The 17523-nt window shown below is 40.6% G+C and overlaps 2 protein-coding genes across 7 annotated transcripts; both read right to left on the bottom strand.

Annotated features, from left to right (window-relative positions):
* Positions 1 to 37: 37 nt before the first annotated feature.
* Positions 38 to 6586, bottom strand: gnb5a (guanine nucleotide binding protein (G protein), beta 5a). Of its 2 annotated transcripts, XM_044194473.1 has the most exons (12): positions 6302 to 6586; positions 5596 to 5732; positions 5448 to 5489; positions 3128 to 3204; positions 2897 to 3029; positions 2375 to 2518; positions 2190 to 2281; positions 1808 to 1856; positions 1623 to 1719; positions 1311 to 1477; positions 1174 to 1210; positions 38 to 294 (listed from the first exon to the last, which is right to left on the bottom strand). In XM_044194473.1, exons 1-11 carry the CDS (start codon positions 6435 to 6437, stop codon positions 1199 to 1201), a joined length of 1086 nt encoding a protein of 361 aa, XP_044050408.1. In that variant the 5' UTR covers positions 6438 to 6586; the 3' UTR covers positions 38 to 294; positions 1174 to 1198. The 2 variants fall into 2 exon arrangements, with proteins under 2 accessions (XP_044050408.1, XP_044050407.1); XM_044194472.1 differs by having other exon boundaries at positions 38 to 1210.
* Positions 6587 to 6703: 117 nt separating this feature from the next.
* On the bottom strand, positions 6704 to 17414 carry myo5c (myosin VC). 5 transcript variants are annotated; one of them, XM_044194367.1, is made up of 40 exons: positions 17272 to 17414; positions 16801 to 16911; positions 16520 to 16691; positions 16271 to 16415; positions 16026 to 16182; positions 15693 to 15836; positions 15536 to 15617; positions 15309 to 15416; positions 15112 to 15218; positions 14743 to 15008; positions 14564 to 14645; positions 14326 to 14466; positions 14086 to 14208; positions 13884 to 13967; positions 13603 to 13734; positions 13351 to 13448; positions 13152 to 13238; positions 12944 to 13055; positions 12632 to 12843; positions 12372 to 12537; positions 12118 to 12264; positions 11878 to 12042; positions 11663 to 11756; positions 11518 to 11581; positions 11126 to 11400; positions 10963 to 11026; positions 10797 to 10877; positions 10491 to 10671; positions 10285 to 10388; positions 10139 to 10168; positions 9887 to 10055; positions 9709 to 9793; positions 9530 to 9628; positions 9207 to 9361; positions 8797 to 8886; positions 8528 to 8678; positions 8143 to 8428; positions 7889 to 8063; positions 7718 to 7798; positions 6704 to 7580 (listed from the first exon to the last, which is right to left on the bottom strand). In XM_044194367.1, the coding sequence occupies exons 1-40, from the start codon at positions 17296 to 17298 to the stop codon at positions 7428 to 7430; spliced, it is 5205 nt and encodes a 1734-aa protein (XP_044050302.1). In that variant the 5' UTR covers positions 17299 to 17414; the 3' UTR covers positions 6704 to 7427. The 5 variants fall into 5 exon arrangements, with proteins under 5 accessions (XP_044050302.1, XP_044050301.1, XP_044050303.1 ...); XM_044194366.1 differs by having other exon boundaries at positions 10139 to 10202; positions 10295 to 10388; XM_044194368.1 differs by having other exon boundaries at positions 9530 to 9595; positions 10139 to 10202; positions 10295 to 10388.
* Between the last annotated feature and the right edge of the window lie 109 nt (positions 17415 to 17523).

Genomic DNA, 17523 nt, shown 5'->3' with positions numbered 1-17523 from the left:
CAATCAAATAAGGTAAAGAACAATAATGAGAAAGTAATGATATTCAAAACTCAATTTATTATGTTTGCAATAGTTTGATAAACAGTCCCTTGTATAACTGTACACTAAACTACAATAAAATAATTACAATAAATATGAAATTACAGCTATTGGACAACTGCATGAAAAGGAGTACATTCGAAGAATTTAACCATTTTTTTATATATTAGTACTTAGATATCTAGGGGGGAACCACAGGTTCAGGGTGTTGGCAGTGACTGAATGTGCATAAAGAGCAGGAAGTGGCTTCCATCGCTGGAAACAAACAGAAATGAGACCATATTTTAAAATCATAGGGATGGAAAATCAACATGATGTATTTTGGGTTTACCTGTAAATGTGCTTTCTTTACATTAGAATAATATTGGCAGGTGAGTTGCTGTCAAGAATGGAGAAGTTTTGTTGGGTGCACATGGTGTTTAATTAATAATACATTAATTTACTGTCTATTTCCATGTTTAATCAACTACAAATTGTACTTTTGTTCATAATATTTTATGCTAGTACTCCTTCATTGGCTTCAGACTAACTAATATTGATTCATTTCTACAAGCCAATCTATTCATCCATATTCTAACATTTTTCATTTACAGAGAATCCACAAATGCCCATCCTCCCTTCTCGCTTTTCTCAGTCTGTGGCATGAATAAGTCTTGCCAAGTGAAGCTGAGGTCTTAATATAAACTGTACTGCTTCTCCTGCATTTGTATTTTGTTTCCTTGTATCCCATTTTCTTCCACAGAGTGCTTTCTACCATTTTTTTGTGCAAAAAAACCCAAATTAATTAACAAGTAATGTCCTTTATGTGGGCACATACAATACATCACTTTATCGTGTCACTTCTATCCTAGACTGATGCTAGTCACTACCAATGTTATTTTCTGCAATATACATTTTACAAGTTAAGTTGTAACCATAAGTACTTCTGTGCAATTTTCTTTCAATTATACCGTAATACAAGCGTGCTGTTTGATTTAATTACGCTCTGAAATATGGAAATCTACCCTGGCCATGAGACTGGAGTATATACAGTGCTATTGATATGCCCTATGTACAAACAAAACTGAGTCTCTATCTCTGTGATTGTACTCTAGCAAACAGAAACATTGGTGTGTCTTCAGTAAGTCTGTCTACCCTTTAATCCTCTGTGTCTTTATCCTTAAGCCCAGATCTGGAAAAAAGAAACAGCAGACATTACAAGATATCAACAAATAAGGTCATTGTAGATTGCAAATTCGTCATATCAGACAATAATAACGGACATCTCATACCCGAAGAGTGTGGTCCCAGGAACCTGTGCTGAAGGCCGTCCCGTCTGGGGAAACACGCAGTGTACTGACACGGTTCTCATGTCCAAACAGAATAGAGACCCGTGTTCCTTTGAGAACATCCCAAACATTTATGGTGTAGTCGTTGTAGCCGCCAAACAGTAGCCGTCCTGAAGGATTAAAAAAACATAAATGCTTTTAACAGCATAACTCTAATATACAAAATAAATAATTTTTAGCTCTGATTGGTCATTAAACTGCTGTTTGGTTGAGTAACCAGAATAATACTGAAGAGACAAAGTGTATATTTCTTACCACTGAGAGAGAAATCCACACTGGAGACCCCAAATATGATGCTGTCTTTGGAATAAATAGCCACTTCTCTGTCTGCCCTTAAGTCATACAGGCGGCACTGTAACAAAGGTCAGTGTTTGAATTTTAAAGAGAATTTTCAACATGTTTCCAGCTGCTCTTTGTGTGGTAAATATCTGATTACTTACTGTAGCATCATCTGAGCCAGATGCAAATGCATCTCCACTGGGATAGTATCTATTTAAAAAAAGAAAGCCACAGTTAGGAACAAATTGCTCTCTTAAAGCCCCTATGTGTAGGATTTGAACATATATGACTTTTAGCGTCTCCTAGTTGTAGAATGAAAAAAGACAATGTGGCTGAGAATGAATGGGCTAAAAGCAAAACATAGATTGCACCAATTTTCATGTGTTTCTACAAACAAAACCATAGGATATCAGAATAATTTGAAAGATGTTATAACACAAAATCTTAACACATAGAAGAAATATTTTTTTCTCACCGAATGATAAATAAAAAATGTGCTTATCTCTACACTTATAACAGAACCATTTGGAGGCAATCACTTACCGCACACTATTTATGTCTGATTCATGAGTTTCAAAGGACTGAATACACTGTCCTGAACGCATGTCCCACACATTAGCCTTCTTATCACAGCCCTGCAATAATATAGAATAATGCAAAATATTTAAAATAATACAGTGAAGTTTAAATAGTAATGGAGGCGGAGGAGGAGGAGGAAGCGTCCTCACCCCTGAAACAAACGTGTTTCCAGTCTCAGAGGGGGCCAGGTCCAGACAGAGCACGTCGGCTGCGTGTCCATGGAAACTCTGCAACAGCTGCCCACTCTCAACGTCCCATAATGCACATGTTCCATCCCCGCTGGACGTCAGGATCTTTAACACAAGCAGACAATGAGGAGGAAGAATAACGGCTGTTCTGAAGTTCAGTAAAAGTCGATGTGGGCTACCACGCGGCTATAAATGGATTGTCTTCGATGTGTGAAACTTCATGTGACCAGGATATCAAACCAGCAGCGCCTGGCTGCTGTGAATTATTAACAAAGTGAGGAAGCTGCGTTCACAGGAATATGGAAGGCAGTGATTTCTGATTAATAAGGAGAGAGAAACAGTGATGACTAGAAAAGCAGCCGTATTTGCAGGAAACAGTATCAGTAAAATAGTGGGAAAACATGAAACACACAACTACTATCTCAATTAACATTTCACTAAATTTGTTTTGTCATTTTGTGGATGTTTTCTGAATATTCTCACCTGCATATCTGAGTTGGTGAAGCTACAGGCAGACAGGTAGTTTGTGTGCATGGCCACTGACTTCTTCTTGGCAGCCAAGTTCTCATTCTTGTCCAGAGACAGAGGATACACTGAGCATTTGTTGTCCAGGCCCCTGTGACAGAAAATAACTCCAGTTTACAAAAAAAAAGCCCTGAAAAACAAACAGATGACACGCCACATCTGGATCATCATGGGTAGTAAGACACTCACCCACAAGCTACAGCACAGCCAGAGGGGGCGTAGGCACAAGCCATCACCCAGGTGCACGGCATTGTCACAGCATGCTCCTAATAAACATCAAAAGACAAAGCTGCATGAGCTGCACCAGTACAGCGAGATGAATCAAATTCATTAGGCATAATTAGAGCAGAGCACTAAGCTTTAGGCTGTTTGACATTCAATGGAAGTTGTCCTGCTCTTATGAAGGCGGTGGTTTTTGAGAATCCAGGCTTTGGGGGAGAGAGTGCATTGGTGGTGGTTCTCCTTCCTTCCAGGATAATCGCCAGTTGTCTCAGGACCTGATTGTGCCTCCAGGTGTAACAGCCTTGGGAAAGACTGGTTTTGCAGCCGACGAGGATGTACCTTAGCGTTGCTGGGGTTTGACAGAGAGGACATGTCCGATCCACTGGTTTAGGTAAGAACATTGTAGGTGGCTCTGACGATGAAGCTCTCAGTCTGCTTCCTTCCATCTCCCAAAGATCCTTCCAGGTTAGCTTATGTTGCTCCAGGTTTTCCCAGTTAGTCCACTGACCCTGTTTGGACTGTGAGCCTGCCTTTGTGCATTTCTCGCCTCCTCTTGCTGCCGGGCCTCGGCTACTACTAGATTTCTTCTCTGGGTGGATGTTCCCTTGTGCCATGTGAGTCAGCTTGTCCCGAGTCCAAAACCCCCTCTTCCCTGCTGCACCTGTCCTGAGTGGATTTTGCTTGCTGTACAGCCTCTGTCGGGTCCACTTCCTCCCACTTGCCAGTCTGGGAGCAGCCGCTTGTATTCTAGCATCTTGAGACTCGGTCAGGGTCATGTCCAGCCTCACTTTGGTGCATTTGTACTCTTCAGTGAGGCTAGAGACAGACAGTTCCAGAGCACTTTTCCCTTACAGGCTGATATTAATGAGGCAACGCGGAAGTTCAAGCCACTTCTTGATATAAGAACTAACTGTTCTCTCCAGCTTCTCGATTTTTAGAGGCCACATCAGACGGGGGAGCAATCGGAATTGCAGGCACCACAGTTTCAGTTTGCCAGGAAGCAAGGTATTGTTTATGCTAACAGGGCCTTTGATGGTTTCTTCCCTCAGGTGGTCACTCTGGTCTGAGTCCTTGAGGCTTGTGTTGTTGTACCATAGCCCTAAGCTCTTGATTGGCATCTCCAACACCGTCAGGATGGGTGTTTCATCGATGTGGAATCTCTGGTCTACGATTAATTTATAAATGTGTACATTATTTTAATGTTGCAGCTGACAAATATAAGGCTAATTTTAATTAATTTATAAATATTTTATATATATTACTTTATATACGGCTGGGTAGCTTGTGAATTTCCACGTGGGGATCAATTGATATAATAATATAATCTATTTGTTGCTTATATTTTATATTATTAATCAGAATCTGGAAAGTAACTAAAGCTGTCAGATAAATGTATTGGAGTAAAAAGTACAATATTTGCCTCCAAATTGTAGTGGAGTGGAGTAAAAGTATAAAGTAGCATAAAATGTAAATACTGAATTAAAGTACAAGAACTTCAAAATTGCACTAAAGTACAGTACGTGACTAAATGTACTTAGTTACTTTCCACCACTGCATTTCTGTTACACAGAATTTTGTATACTTACTTCTTTGTTTTTGCTTTTGTCTTGGGAAATACCAAATATTAATTATTACCCCTTCAGAACTAATAAAATCCTTCCAGTAAAACAATCTGAGAAGGAAAGTCACTCTTTGGTTGAAATCCTCACAACTGGTGTCTACACTGGGGTCATTAGATTAGATTAGATTAGATTCAACTTTATTGTCATCACACATATACAAGTACAAGGCAACGAAATGCATTTTAGGTCTAACCAGAAGTGCAATAAGCAAGTGCAGGATATAAAGTGTGTGCATAAATGCAGGATAGAGCAATATTATGAAAATATTTTACAAGTGGTGCTATGGACATTATATACAGATGGCATTTCTATAAACAGAAGTATACTGATGGATATGCACAATAATGAATTGGACTGGGCAGAACAGCAGTGCAATGAATATAAAGTAGTGCAATTTATGGAAATAGTTAACAGTGCAGTAGATAAGTTACTGCAGTATTCAGTATATAGTACTGGAGTGCAAATGATGCACAAAAGCAGCTATTAGTAGCTGATAGCTTTGGGAGCATAGTTGAAACACTGGTTTGTGACAAGCTTGTAGTAGGATGCGGGAGGAATGGGTAAAATGTGACAACGTTTTTTAAAAATCTCAGCATTTTACTAAAATGGTCTTGATGGTTTTCATGCTATAATAAAATACCTATATATTGAAAAACACAAGTTACCTTGTTGGTAGTGAAAGCATCCCATACAATCACCTTTCCATCCTGCATCAAGAGAGTAGAAATCAGTACAATATAATACACATTTATCCAATTACAAACTGGCTTCTCTAATTAACTACAAGATGGGAAAAACAGGAGCATCTGTGACCTGTGAGGAGCTGACGATCCTCCTCTTGTCCTTACACCAGTCCATACACAGAACTTTGTTGCCATGTCCCTTCAGAGTTCTTCGGGTCTTCATGACAAACTGACCCAGCCCCTCCACCTTCTCTGCCACCTGATGTACTGCACACACACACACACACACACACACACACACACACACACAATGTAAAACACATTAAACCCTCTACTGTATAGGCTACACCTTCCATTAATATTCCCAGCAGCAATAAGGATTAAACTACAGTAGGCCTATATGCTAAATGGAGGAATATATTGAAATTATCATTGATTATTCTCATGTCATCCATTAGCTTGTGTGAGCATCTCATAAAACATGTAGCTATTACAGTCTGTTTCTATTTTGTTTTTAAAATATTTTTATTTAACATCTCTACTATTGCCATACTGCTGAGACATGATTGGACAAAACCACTACATAGAAGAAATTCAGATGGAAGCACTGGGCTGTAAAATGGGGAGGCAAACAAACATCCTGCTTAAGTCGCCTGTCAAATCTGAGGTAACGTCAGGTCAATAACCAGTTTCCATAAATTCACATCCCTGTAAAACTGGCAACATTTGACCTCTCGCTAATATACATTTGGCTGTAATGAGACATTTGCTGTTGTTTGTCCCGTCACACTGTAAACGCAGAGGTGAATCGAGGCCTCTCCATTTTCAGCACTCACGCTCGACATCGTGCAGCTTCGCTCTTTCCTCCTCCAGCTTCGACTTCAGTGTCTCCGATTCCGTTTTGAGATGGGTCAGAGTCTCGTTCAGCTGTACCTCCTGTGTCGCCATTTCAGGGATTAGAGGGGATCTCATATATTTCCTTTGTGCAGGCAGCGATCGGCAGCGAAAAGGCTTAAAGCAGAGCTAACAGCTGATGCTGCTGTCATGACGTCAGAGGGAGAAGATGCTCCTCCAGTTTTCAGAGGAGGAGGAGGATCCTGCATCCTGGTGCTGCATCCTCAGCCGCACACGGCCTCACCACTCTACCGCTAAATAATGCATTGAAATACCACCGACATGGAAAACACAATACTGTTTGTCTGTAATGCAAAAATACAGCAGATAAATATGGCACGCTAGCAGTTTAACAGATTTATTTAAATAGAATCAATTATGAAGAAAACATAGTTTCATATTAAATAGTGGTTACAAGAAATATATTAAAATTGTATATAATCCTCTGTTTTGAATGTGAATGATTCAAAATACTGTTGAGTTTTATTGACTCCACTTTCACTTTCACATTTTAACAGGGCCATAGCTACTGAGTTCACTGAGGTCATATCCTTAGTGTCTTTTTTTCTGGGAGTTTTAGCAACTTGGTGGAAGTTGACATTCAACAGTTAAAATAAAATACACATGGTGGGTATTTAATTGGCTCATATTTCAGTATTTTTAGACAGACTATATTTAAATCTGACTACTTTTAAGCAGCCCGAAGCCCAGTGAAATTCATTTTACAATAATATAAAACAGAGAAAAGCAGCAAATCCTCACATTTGAGAAGCTGAATTTTCTGTGGATGGACTAATCAGTTAATTGACTATTGGTTGCAGCTCTAATAAAATTAACATAAATATTTTAAGAAATAAAATCTGAAAATCAAAACAAGGCTTCCCTTTTGGAGGTGGTGCGTTGGGAGGACATAACCTCTGTATTTCAAAACTCCTGGCCACAGCCCTGATTTTAAATATGGTGTACATTGTTTATTAAAGGTGTTTACATATTTATATATAAGATACAGCCATAGGCCACTGAACTATGAATCAGTCACGAGGAGTGAAAGGTCAAAGGCTGGTGGTGTCAGATCCTGGTTAGGAAACCCAGATGAAGGCTGCTCGGGACCTGCAGCAGCTCCAGAGCCTGCGAGGACGGGCAGAAAGGAAACATGACCTGGAAACGATAGTCTGAGTCCAGCATCAGCTGTGTGGACCCTTCACGATCTTGTAGCAATGACTGCAACAAGGAGCAGATTAGCGTATTTAGTGAAGTGCAAGTATGGCAGGTGAACGAGTATTTTTATGACATTACACCGTATTTTAAATCAGAAAGGCTGATTACATTAACATTTTGAAATGAACAATAGAGCTCACCTGAACTTTGCGGACAAATGACGACGTCACCCTTTTCTCAAAATCATCAATGGGTGTGTAGGAGTTCAAAATCTTGACAATCTACAAATGAATGTCAGTTTTGTTTCACATCAGTGTGAATCTGGATGTTTTTATATCAAAAACACTGCATGTGTGACATGAATAAAGTACCTGAACGGGGTTGAGCTCAGTGCATTGTTCAGCGATCTCCTTGGCGTCGTCATCAGTAGACTTGTTGACTTGCAGTAACCAGGCGGCCTGAGACAACGGCCTCAAAGTGTCCATAGCATTAGAGCTTTGCAGTTCCTTCTCCTTCAGCCATTCCTCCAGGTAACTGATGTTGCACCTAAACAAACAGAGAAGCTATGAACTCATTTTTAGCTCCAAAGAAATACTCTTTTATTCTTATAAAAACAACCACAGACCTGATTTGCATTCCTTTCCTGCAGGAACACATATCTTTGCGGAGCATGATGTTGTTGAGGGTAGTCGCACCAACTAGGAAGAACAGTTGCTTGACAGCCTGTTTGATGAGGCCCTGCTCCATGCCATGCTGGCTCATGGTGGAGTGGAAGACACTGAGCTGCTGAATGATGGAGGAGATGGTGTACGTCTCCGAGTCCTCGTAGATGCTGTTCGAGCGCTTCCTGAAGCCCGTCGGCTTCATGCTAGAAATCCCCTGTAAACTTTCGTGCTCCAACATACCGGGAACTGTTGGACAGGATAGTAAAGCAGCACATTTTAGGTTGCTTATAAAGGTTGTCCACTACCAAAATCTGCCTGTTTGTTACGATGAACTTTGTAAAATACCGATTGCAGGAGCGACGGCCTTTTCCATGACTGTGATAAACTGATGGTAGATGTGGATGGCCACATCGCTGAGAATCTGTCTGTGTTCTGACAAATCAAAATTCTTCAAGCAGTTCTTTTTCTGGCGAGGAGTATTTTGCTTCATGAACTCCTTTTGTGAACAGAAAGCAAAACATGGGAATGTTGAAATATGCCTGTTACAGTATATGACATTATCCACAGACAAAAACCATGATAGTGCAACCAGGATAAATACAGTGAATTCAGACCTCCTCCCCGCTGTACTGCTTCAGACAGTTGAGCAGCTGATACGTGTTTGACAGCCAGAATGACAGCAACTCAAAGTCTTTGTGGTGACTCTAAAACGAAGAAAATGTCAGGTGCTTTTTGTTTTCATTTATTTTCAGCAACTCAAAATTATATATTTTTCAAATTCTTTAGAGATGTGACATTTTATTTAATTTATGCAATTTATGTCATTTAACTTTTGCTGACTGTTTATCCTTTTCCGATCATCAACATCACAAAGTGAAATAATTAAAGTAAACTAAACTGCTGTCAACATGCTAGCGACCTAATCGTAGATATGGTTATGAATAATAGCTTTTGGATTATACTCATTATTTATTCAGCAAATCTACAGTGGAGATAAAGCTACTAGACTGAGAATTAACCTCACCATGATGACCTTTTTGACAGCACCAATGGTCGCATTCATAAGAGACTTGAGTTTGACTTCATCATTGAGGTAGTCGGCATGGCGGACGCACATGAAGAGGATGTGAGCTGGCAAACCGGGGATCATATTGACCACCACACCTTTGGGCTTCAGATCTACGTGTAGAATGTAGCAAGTTTCATCTTGTTATTATTTATTCCTGTCAAAAACTCAGAAGACCACAGATGCTTCCCAAGCATACATGTAGAGGAAGGCAGAGAAACTCACAAAATGAATGGGTTTAATGTGACTATATCAGACTAATAGAAATAAAGGAAGAATACCCAGAATGATGTTTTGAATGAGCCTGGATTCATCCTCTCTCTTGTACTCCAACATGCCAAGGTAATCTTTGGGAACAGCAGACACAGACGTTTGCTTCGCTGTGTGAGAAACATTAAAGTGATGAACATGGAGAAGTTAGATTTATGCTACAATGCACATGTACAAGCCACGGTGCTACCTTTCTGTGATGTTTCAAGGCTCTTTATTTGATTCTGGAGTTTCTTTATTAATCTGTCTTTCTGGTCGAGCTGCTCTTCTAAGTCCTGAAAGAGAAGTAGAATTTGTTACTGTCTTTCATGCAGACGAGGCATGCATTCACACACTCGTACTGTAACCCTCTGCCTGTCCACACGCACCATATTCTCAGCAGTTAACCGTGAAGTCTCCTGTCTCTGTTTGCTCTTGGCCTCGCTCTCCATCAACCGCTGTCTCTTCAAGTGATCATTCTCCTCTTCCAGCTCCTCTACTCGGTCTTGGAGCTCCCTCTTCAACTCCTCCAGTTCTTCGGCTTTCTCCTCAAAGTGCCTAAAAGCAACAGAAATCAGGATGACTCAGAAATGACCATCACTTCTTTAATCAAGAAACAGACTCCAATCAGAGTATTGTACCTGCGTTGTGAGCTCTCTTCTTTGATTTTCCTTTGAAGAACATTAGTGATTTCCTCAGTTTTGTCTTTCGGGTGGCAGGGACAAAAGATAAACAAAAGAACAAGTAAATTGCTAATCTGCAAAAGTAATAATTGGGAAATAAATACCTAGATCTACCTGCTAGTTCTCTGTTCTGCTCCTCTGCATGAGCCTCCAATTCTTGCTTTTGTCTTTGCAGCTCTGAAATCTGCAGTTTCAGCTCCGGTATAACCTGTGGGTCACATGGAAACAAGGGAAAGCACAAATCACAGCATGTTCTGCACTTCATCTATCCCAAGAAATAAAATATTGATTCAAGAATGCAATAACGCACTGAGTTTTCACTGCTGAGCCTGGACACTTCTTGACGAATATTCTCATTGACATTACTTTTCTCCTGGAACAGGTTTTGCAACTTGCTGTTCTCATTTTGAAGGTGGTCCATTTTCAATTTCAAGCCCTCCACTTGTGTCTCATAGTTTTCCTTCTGCTCCCTCTGGTGGTTTTCCAGTATTCTGCCATTAAAAGGTAGAACCATGTCAAACAGGATCAAGTGTACACAGGTTTGTCACACGTGTACAAAACTGGACAATACTGATATTAAGTGAATGAATTGCTATGGTTGTCAGTAAAAATAGACCTGGTAGCTTTCTGTAGGCCATCAAAGGCTTCCAGCAAATCTTCAACTTCATAAATCTTCTCAGAGTGGTCGGTAGTGAGCCTTCAGAGAAACAATGTGTGAGATTAAATGCCTAAAAGAGATATAGAACAACTATAGTAGAGAAAACCTAAAATATTTGGATTACCCCAAAATAACCTCCTCTTCAACAACACCACCAAGAAGTTGTCTCGTAATATCATTCATCTTAGCTGCAGAAAAATATTCAGGGAGCATCAGCAAACTACTGTCTTTATTTGTGTGTACTGTATCATTTTCATAACTGAAGGCATATAAGTAAAAGTCTGTACCTTTTGCTTGTTCCGACTGTTGCTTCATCCTTCGGTCCATGTCATTTCTCTGATTTTGCAGGTTGTTGAGATCTCTGCGTAGCTCGGGAATGGCTTTAACATGTTTGGTGAGCTGGATGACCTGTTCCTGCAGGTCAGAGTTCACCTGGCCCCCCTCCTCTATCTTTCTCTGCAGACTGACTCTCTCTTCTTTTAATCTCTTTATCTCCTCTTTCAGAGTTTCCACCTCCTTCTCATGGTCCTGTCTCTGGATCTCAATGTTGTTCTCTGCAATTCTGCCAAGAATCATCTCATTAACTAAACTGAACAAGCTGAGCCAAAATTTGCTTTAGCTGAAAAAGATATTTGCTCCATTCTGTAGATGAGGTACATTGCACATGTTCATTACTTACTTCCTAAGTCTTGCTTCATATTCTTTCTCTTCCAGAAGATTCCTCTTTATTTGATCAAAGCTCTCTGTAAGAGTGTAAAGCTGGTCACAAATTTGGTACAAATTACAATTAGAGTATGATACGTAGGAATCTTGACCCCTATTACCTTTGGCCTCTTTGGTGGAAGCTTCAAACTTTTTCTCCAAGTTCTGCTTTTCAAGGTTTAGTGCATCTGTTTCCTTTTGAAGCTGCGCAATTGTCTGGAGTGAGAATAAAAATGTTTTTTTTAAAGGGCTCATGAAATCTGCTTCATAAGCAAACAAAAAGCTGCAAAGACACAAACAACTGTATTCAATTTTAAGCATCAACTTCAGAACTGACCAGACTAGCATCTTCATTCGCTTTCTTCTCTCTTGCCTCCAAAGACGCCTTCTGGTTGGTTGATTTTTCCAGCTGTGCCTCCAGACTCTGAAGCCTGTCCATGGTTTGAGAATTGGAGTTGGCCAAGCTTGTCAGTCTTTCCATCAAGCCGTGGTTCTCTCTGTTCTGTAAGGATACAGGGATTCAGTTACGTCCTCAACATAAAAGCCACAGATAAAGTAACTTTGGAAGCATCTTTACCTGCTCTTCTATCTTCTTTCTGAGCTGCTGCACCCTGTAGGAGAGCTGAACGTTAAGCACCAGCCTACGCATGGTTTGAAAACGCCGCCGTGCCAGCCATGCTCTAGCATACTTCTGTAAAACCACAGCTTTCTGCTCCTCTATCATCTGAAATGTAACAGATAGAGATAGCAGGGCATGAATCATATGTGGTTACATTTTGTATTTTCATCATACTAAATGGGTGATTAATTAATGATTCTTCAGTTACAGACCTTCTTGTACTGTTCACGGGCCATCCAACCTCGTGTGAAGGCCTGGATGGTGATGGAGGCCAGACGGACAACCTGGTAGATCTGTCTCATGCGGTAACCTCTCCAGTGTCTCTGGATCACCATTGTTCCCCAGCCCATCTTCAGTGCTGCAGCACTCACTGTTTTACTGCAGGTTTACAAACACAACAAGCACATGTCAGAACCCCAAAAGATACAACAGAGGATACAGAACAACAAAACTGTAAGTGAATGCCTCTAACCGGATTGTCCTCTTTCCACGGATGTACTCTTGGAGGATGATGGCTGCCTCTCTAATGCGCAGGTACTTCCTCCTCTGGCTCCACCCGCGGACGTGTTTCTGGATGGTCACGCAGGCTCCTCTCAGTCGGTCCAGGCGCAGCTTCTCGAGATAAGCTACCTGACCAGCTCGGAAGAAGATCTTTGTCCGACCAAACTTGTACTGGTTGGGGTCCTAGAGATCAAACCATGAGGCCAAAGTAATACACAAACATGCAGTGCACGACAGTGTGTTTTTAATGTTGTGTTTAAAGGCAGCAAAAGAGGCGGCTAACCTGAATCAGCCTCTGCAGCACGTCCTTGCAGGTCTGCTTCTTGTCCTTGAGGTCCCACTCCTGATGTGACATTAGGATACTGTATCGGCTGTAAAACTCAATGTATGTCCACCTGCAAACAAAAAACATGTTTGCCATTACAACATTAGTATATGGAGATGAGAATATTGTAATTTGGCTAATATAGAATCTAGTAACAGAGAATGACCTGGACGGATAGCTCTGTGCACTGATACGAATCGTTTCAAGGACTCCACAGGCTCGCAGCTGCTGCACCACCCTCCTGGAGTCATATCTCAAAAAACAAGCAAACACTCCCTTAAACCAAAATGAAGGTGAAAGGTGAAAGGTGAAATACAGGTGAACACAGAGTGGATCGTGTCAAACACAGATTCATCAGTACTCACTCAAATGGGAGCTTTTCATCGTTGGGCTTAATGCAGCGCACATAGTGAGGGGTGGTAGCATTCAGTGTTTCCATCAGTAAAGAGAGGGAGCTGCAGAACTACATTCAACCACAAAGTTCATGAGAAAGGATACAAATACAAGATACGAACTCAGTTTTATTCTATGCACATTGGTAAATACAGAATATTAAGTAAACTTCAATGAGGGAGTTCAATTTCCAGTGAACAGTGACAGTGAGTAAACATGTTCACCTTATCTCCCACAGAAGTTCTCAGCTGTTTATTGGCTGGTTTCACTGCAGGTCTGGCAGGCCTCACTTTGACACCTCTACTGTTCACAGTGCTTCGCTCCTCCTCTTGGAAAAAGTTGGCCAGAAAAGGAAACTGATAACAGTTGCGAGCAGGAGAAATGTGTTAAAATGAGAAAAAGCAATGATCCATGGGTTGGCTTTAATACTTTTGTTAACTTAGATTTTTAACCACTGTGAGATATATATTAAAAAAAGCCAATATAAAAAAGGGCCTTTGATTACCTTACTGACTCTCATAATGTCAACCAGTTCTTCATAGAGAGCGTCTCTGTTCTTTTCAAGAAAACCTCTGCATTGATATTCCACCTGTTAATAGAAAGATTTTAAAAAAGGAATCTCTCAGGAATAGAAAAGGATTAATAGTTAATAATAGTATGAGTCATTTTTGTGCTACGTTATGCAGGAAAGGATCACCCGACTGCACCTTGTCTGCAAAGTGTTGAATCACAAATGCCTCATTTGATAACCTGGGCTTCTCAAACAGAGGATTGGCATCTAGGTAGTTGAACAGCTTTTGCAGCCAGCTTTGATCAGTGCCCTGAGGAAACTGTAAAGTAAAATGACGTATGTATAGGAGGTACAGCAGGTACATCAAGGGAACATTTAGAAAAAAAAGAATTGAAAATGTTATTTGTAAAAGTTCACATCACATCCAATCAATTACCAAACATTCTTCATCAAGCAAGTCAAGGATCCCCATCTTTGCTTCAATCAGGTCAATGACCGGCTGATTGTCATAGAAATCTATCAACGTCCATGGGATGTCCTCTTTCATGTACTCCTCTTGCTCCAGCTTGAACACATGCTGATTGAAAATAAGAAAGACAAGAGAATAACCCTCTGAGTTGATGAAGGGGTGTGTGCAGTGTTTTGCAATGATTTGGGACGCCGGTGATGCATACCAAGTTAAACTGCTGTTGAAGCTTTTCATTTGCATAGTTGATACAAAACTGTTCAAAGCTGTTGATGTCAAATGTTTCAAAGCTGAGGACAAAGGACATCAAGATCACATCAAAAAATGGCAGCTAAAGAGACCTGAATTATCAAGCAGCTGAAGAAAAAAGTATTGCATCTGCATTACCCATAAATGTCCAGAACACCTATGAAAGCGTGTTGCTTTCCTGGAACCTGCAGTGCTGTGTTTATCCTGTTAATAATACAGTCAAACAGATGGGCATACATCTGCTTGGCAAGTGCATCTCTGGCATTTACTGCCCGCTCCTTGGGCATCGGCTTCACCAACGTCTCAGCCGCCAAAACGATCCTCCGATGGCACAACCAACGCACCAACCCCTCTGCGCTCAGACCCAGCAACTCACATAAGACTACCAGGTGTGGATCACTGGGCTGGAGGATATGCAAATAAAGTTTTGTATTGAACCAGGTTAATGTTTTAAGATCTAACCTTGCAAACAAAAATACATTTAAGGCTTGGAGAGTTGAGACTCACAGGAACTGATGATTTGTCCCCTCCAGAGTTTCTGATTTCCACATTTCCCAAATGCAGAATGGCTGCCAAAACTTTGAACACATCTGACTGAAAGTCCTCCTTCAATCCTGGAGAAGCAGAGAGAGGAAGGTAAAGCTAACATAAAAGTTTTAACACTAAAGGCAAGTTACAGTCTGACAGCTGCAGAGTTTTTTTACCCAGCACTGAGAAGGTCTGTCGAGTCTCTTCCATGGCTTTCTTGTCATCTACACCGTCAATAGTGATCTCACCGCTCATGCAGGTGTACCGGAACTTATCTGCACTCACTACAGACGAAGAGAAATATACAATTAGGCACACTAACAACAAAATAATCCCACAATAAATATGTGTATGATTGTGAATTAGATAAAACACAACAGCAGTGAAATTGACAAACACTCACACAGTCTTAGATTCTTGAACTCTGGCAGGTGAGCACACGAACACATCTGGTAGAATATGTGATAGTTTCGCTCGTTGTCTGCCTGAATAAAACAAGGGTATCAATATTATGGATCAGATATATAAGAGTTTTAGATATCTTCATCTCCTACCTCTACCTGAAAAACGACTCTGGATTTCTCTAAGAGATAGGTCCTCATGTTTGCTCCGATGATCCGGTACCTCCGGTCAAAGCTGATCTCGGTGTATTTCCCAAAACGGCTGCTGTTGTCATTCCTGGTGGTCTTTGCATTTCCTATTGCCTGAGAGAAAAACACCTCAGGTCATCGAGTCTCTTTTCAAGTTATCACAAAGATATAAATTGTCTTAATGAACGTACTGGGTGCATAAACATGTACACAGTACTGAAACATCGACCATTTTGCAGTTTAGTGGAGAGAATGGCGATGTGTTGCCTTGTGAGCAGGACTCCTGGTCCAGTAAAATCATACCTCTGTTATTGGATTGGATGCCAGGACTTTGTCTTCAACTCGAGTCTTACTTCCAGATTTGCTTACAACAGCAAAGTACCTCATAGCGAATCGAGCAGACACAGTTTTACCGGCTCCAGACTCACCACTGATGATGATAGACTGGTTCTTGTGGTTTCTGAGAAAAAAAAGAGTATGTACACTGTTATAACTAGACTGTATATTGTACTTAATGTGATTATTTGATTATTTCAGCTTTTATTTACCTGGCCATCTGTTTGTAAGCCTCCTCTGCCACTGCAAATATATGAGGGTCCATGTCTCCCATGTTCTGGCCTGAGTAGGCATGAATGATTGCATCTCCATAGATAGAAAGTTGTTTGTATGGATTTACAGCCACCAGTATAATACCTGAAAATGAGGAAACAGATCAGGCTGAGCCAGGAGCACAAACTGCGGACAACCCACACCTCAGCACTTAGATATAGTTTGACAGTCAAAGATTTCAACAGTACCACAGTAGGTATAGATGATTCTGGACTCCACGAATCGCACTTTAAGGTTATGCAGGACTGCAGGTTCGTGCAGGTAGCTGAGAGCGGTGAGGTCGTTCTCCCCCACCAAGATGTCAGGGTTGCGAAGAGGAGGGAGTTGTGGTTTTGACGGGTCAACAGGGTAGCAGTGCTCCTGTACAGTGACCGGTTATGTAAAAGAGTCACAGGTCAGCTGTTGCTTCTCACCATCATAAATCCACTGCAGTTGCATGTGAAGGTTTTATTAATCCCATTTTACTTACAGTGCCATCTTCAAGAAGCAACTCAAGAACATTATCCCCAAAATGAAAGTCTCTCATAATCTCGGCTGATTTCCACACATGTTCTGCATCTGGTATCCACACTCTGTTGTACTAAGGGAGAAGATTTCAATTGTGACAACAAGTTAACAATTTATCAGTGCTTATTATAGAGTTATTAAAACATATAACACTGTAAATGTAACGCTATTCCCTGTGTGAACTATGAGGACCTTATTTTATTTTTCTTTTCAATCAAGTCATTATAGATCATATATATAAACAAATCATACAGATTTACATTTACAAAGTCGAGTAAGAGTAAACAGTTGAGCGTTTAGACTTTAAATTCCTTTAGGTCCAGCCTCCTCTATATCCCTGCAACTTTCCTGAGCCATGACAAAGTTTCCATATGTTTCTATACAGGTAAAATGATCTCTATTGTAATAAAAAAACAGGGAGCTTTTCTCTTACCCCGGTGTACAGTTCCAACAAAGCCATGTTTATGCATTGTTGTTTTAACTTATCTTGTCAATATATTTGTTTATCTCCTGTTGTGTCACTGTACTTTCCAGGTTACCAACGACTTTCTCCCCTGCCCGTCACAACGATGCCAGAATCACCAGTCAAGCTACAGAATTACATCGCATTTCCGGTCATAATTTACAAAATAATTCTCACTGATTTAAACATTTTTCTTTCTTTGACATTCACTTAAACCAATGT

Source organism: Siniperca chuatsi, linkage group LG4 (assembly GCF_020085105.1).
Source record: "Siniperca chuatsi isolate FFG_IHB_CAS linkage group LG4, ASM2008510v1, whole genome shotgun sequence".
In the NCBI taxonomy this organism is placed as follows: domain Eukaryota; kingdom Metazoa; phylum Chordata; class Actinopteri; order Centrarchiformes; family Sinipercidae; genus Siniperca; species Siniperca chuatsi.
Note: the sequence above shows the minus strand (reverse complement) of the source record. Positions and strands in the feature narration are given on the sequence as shown.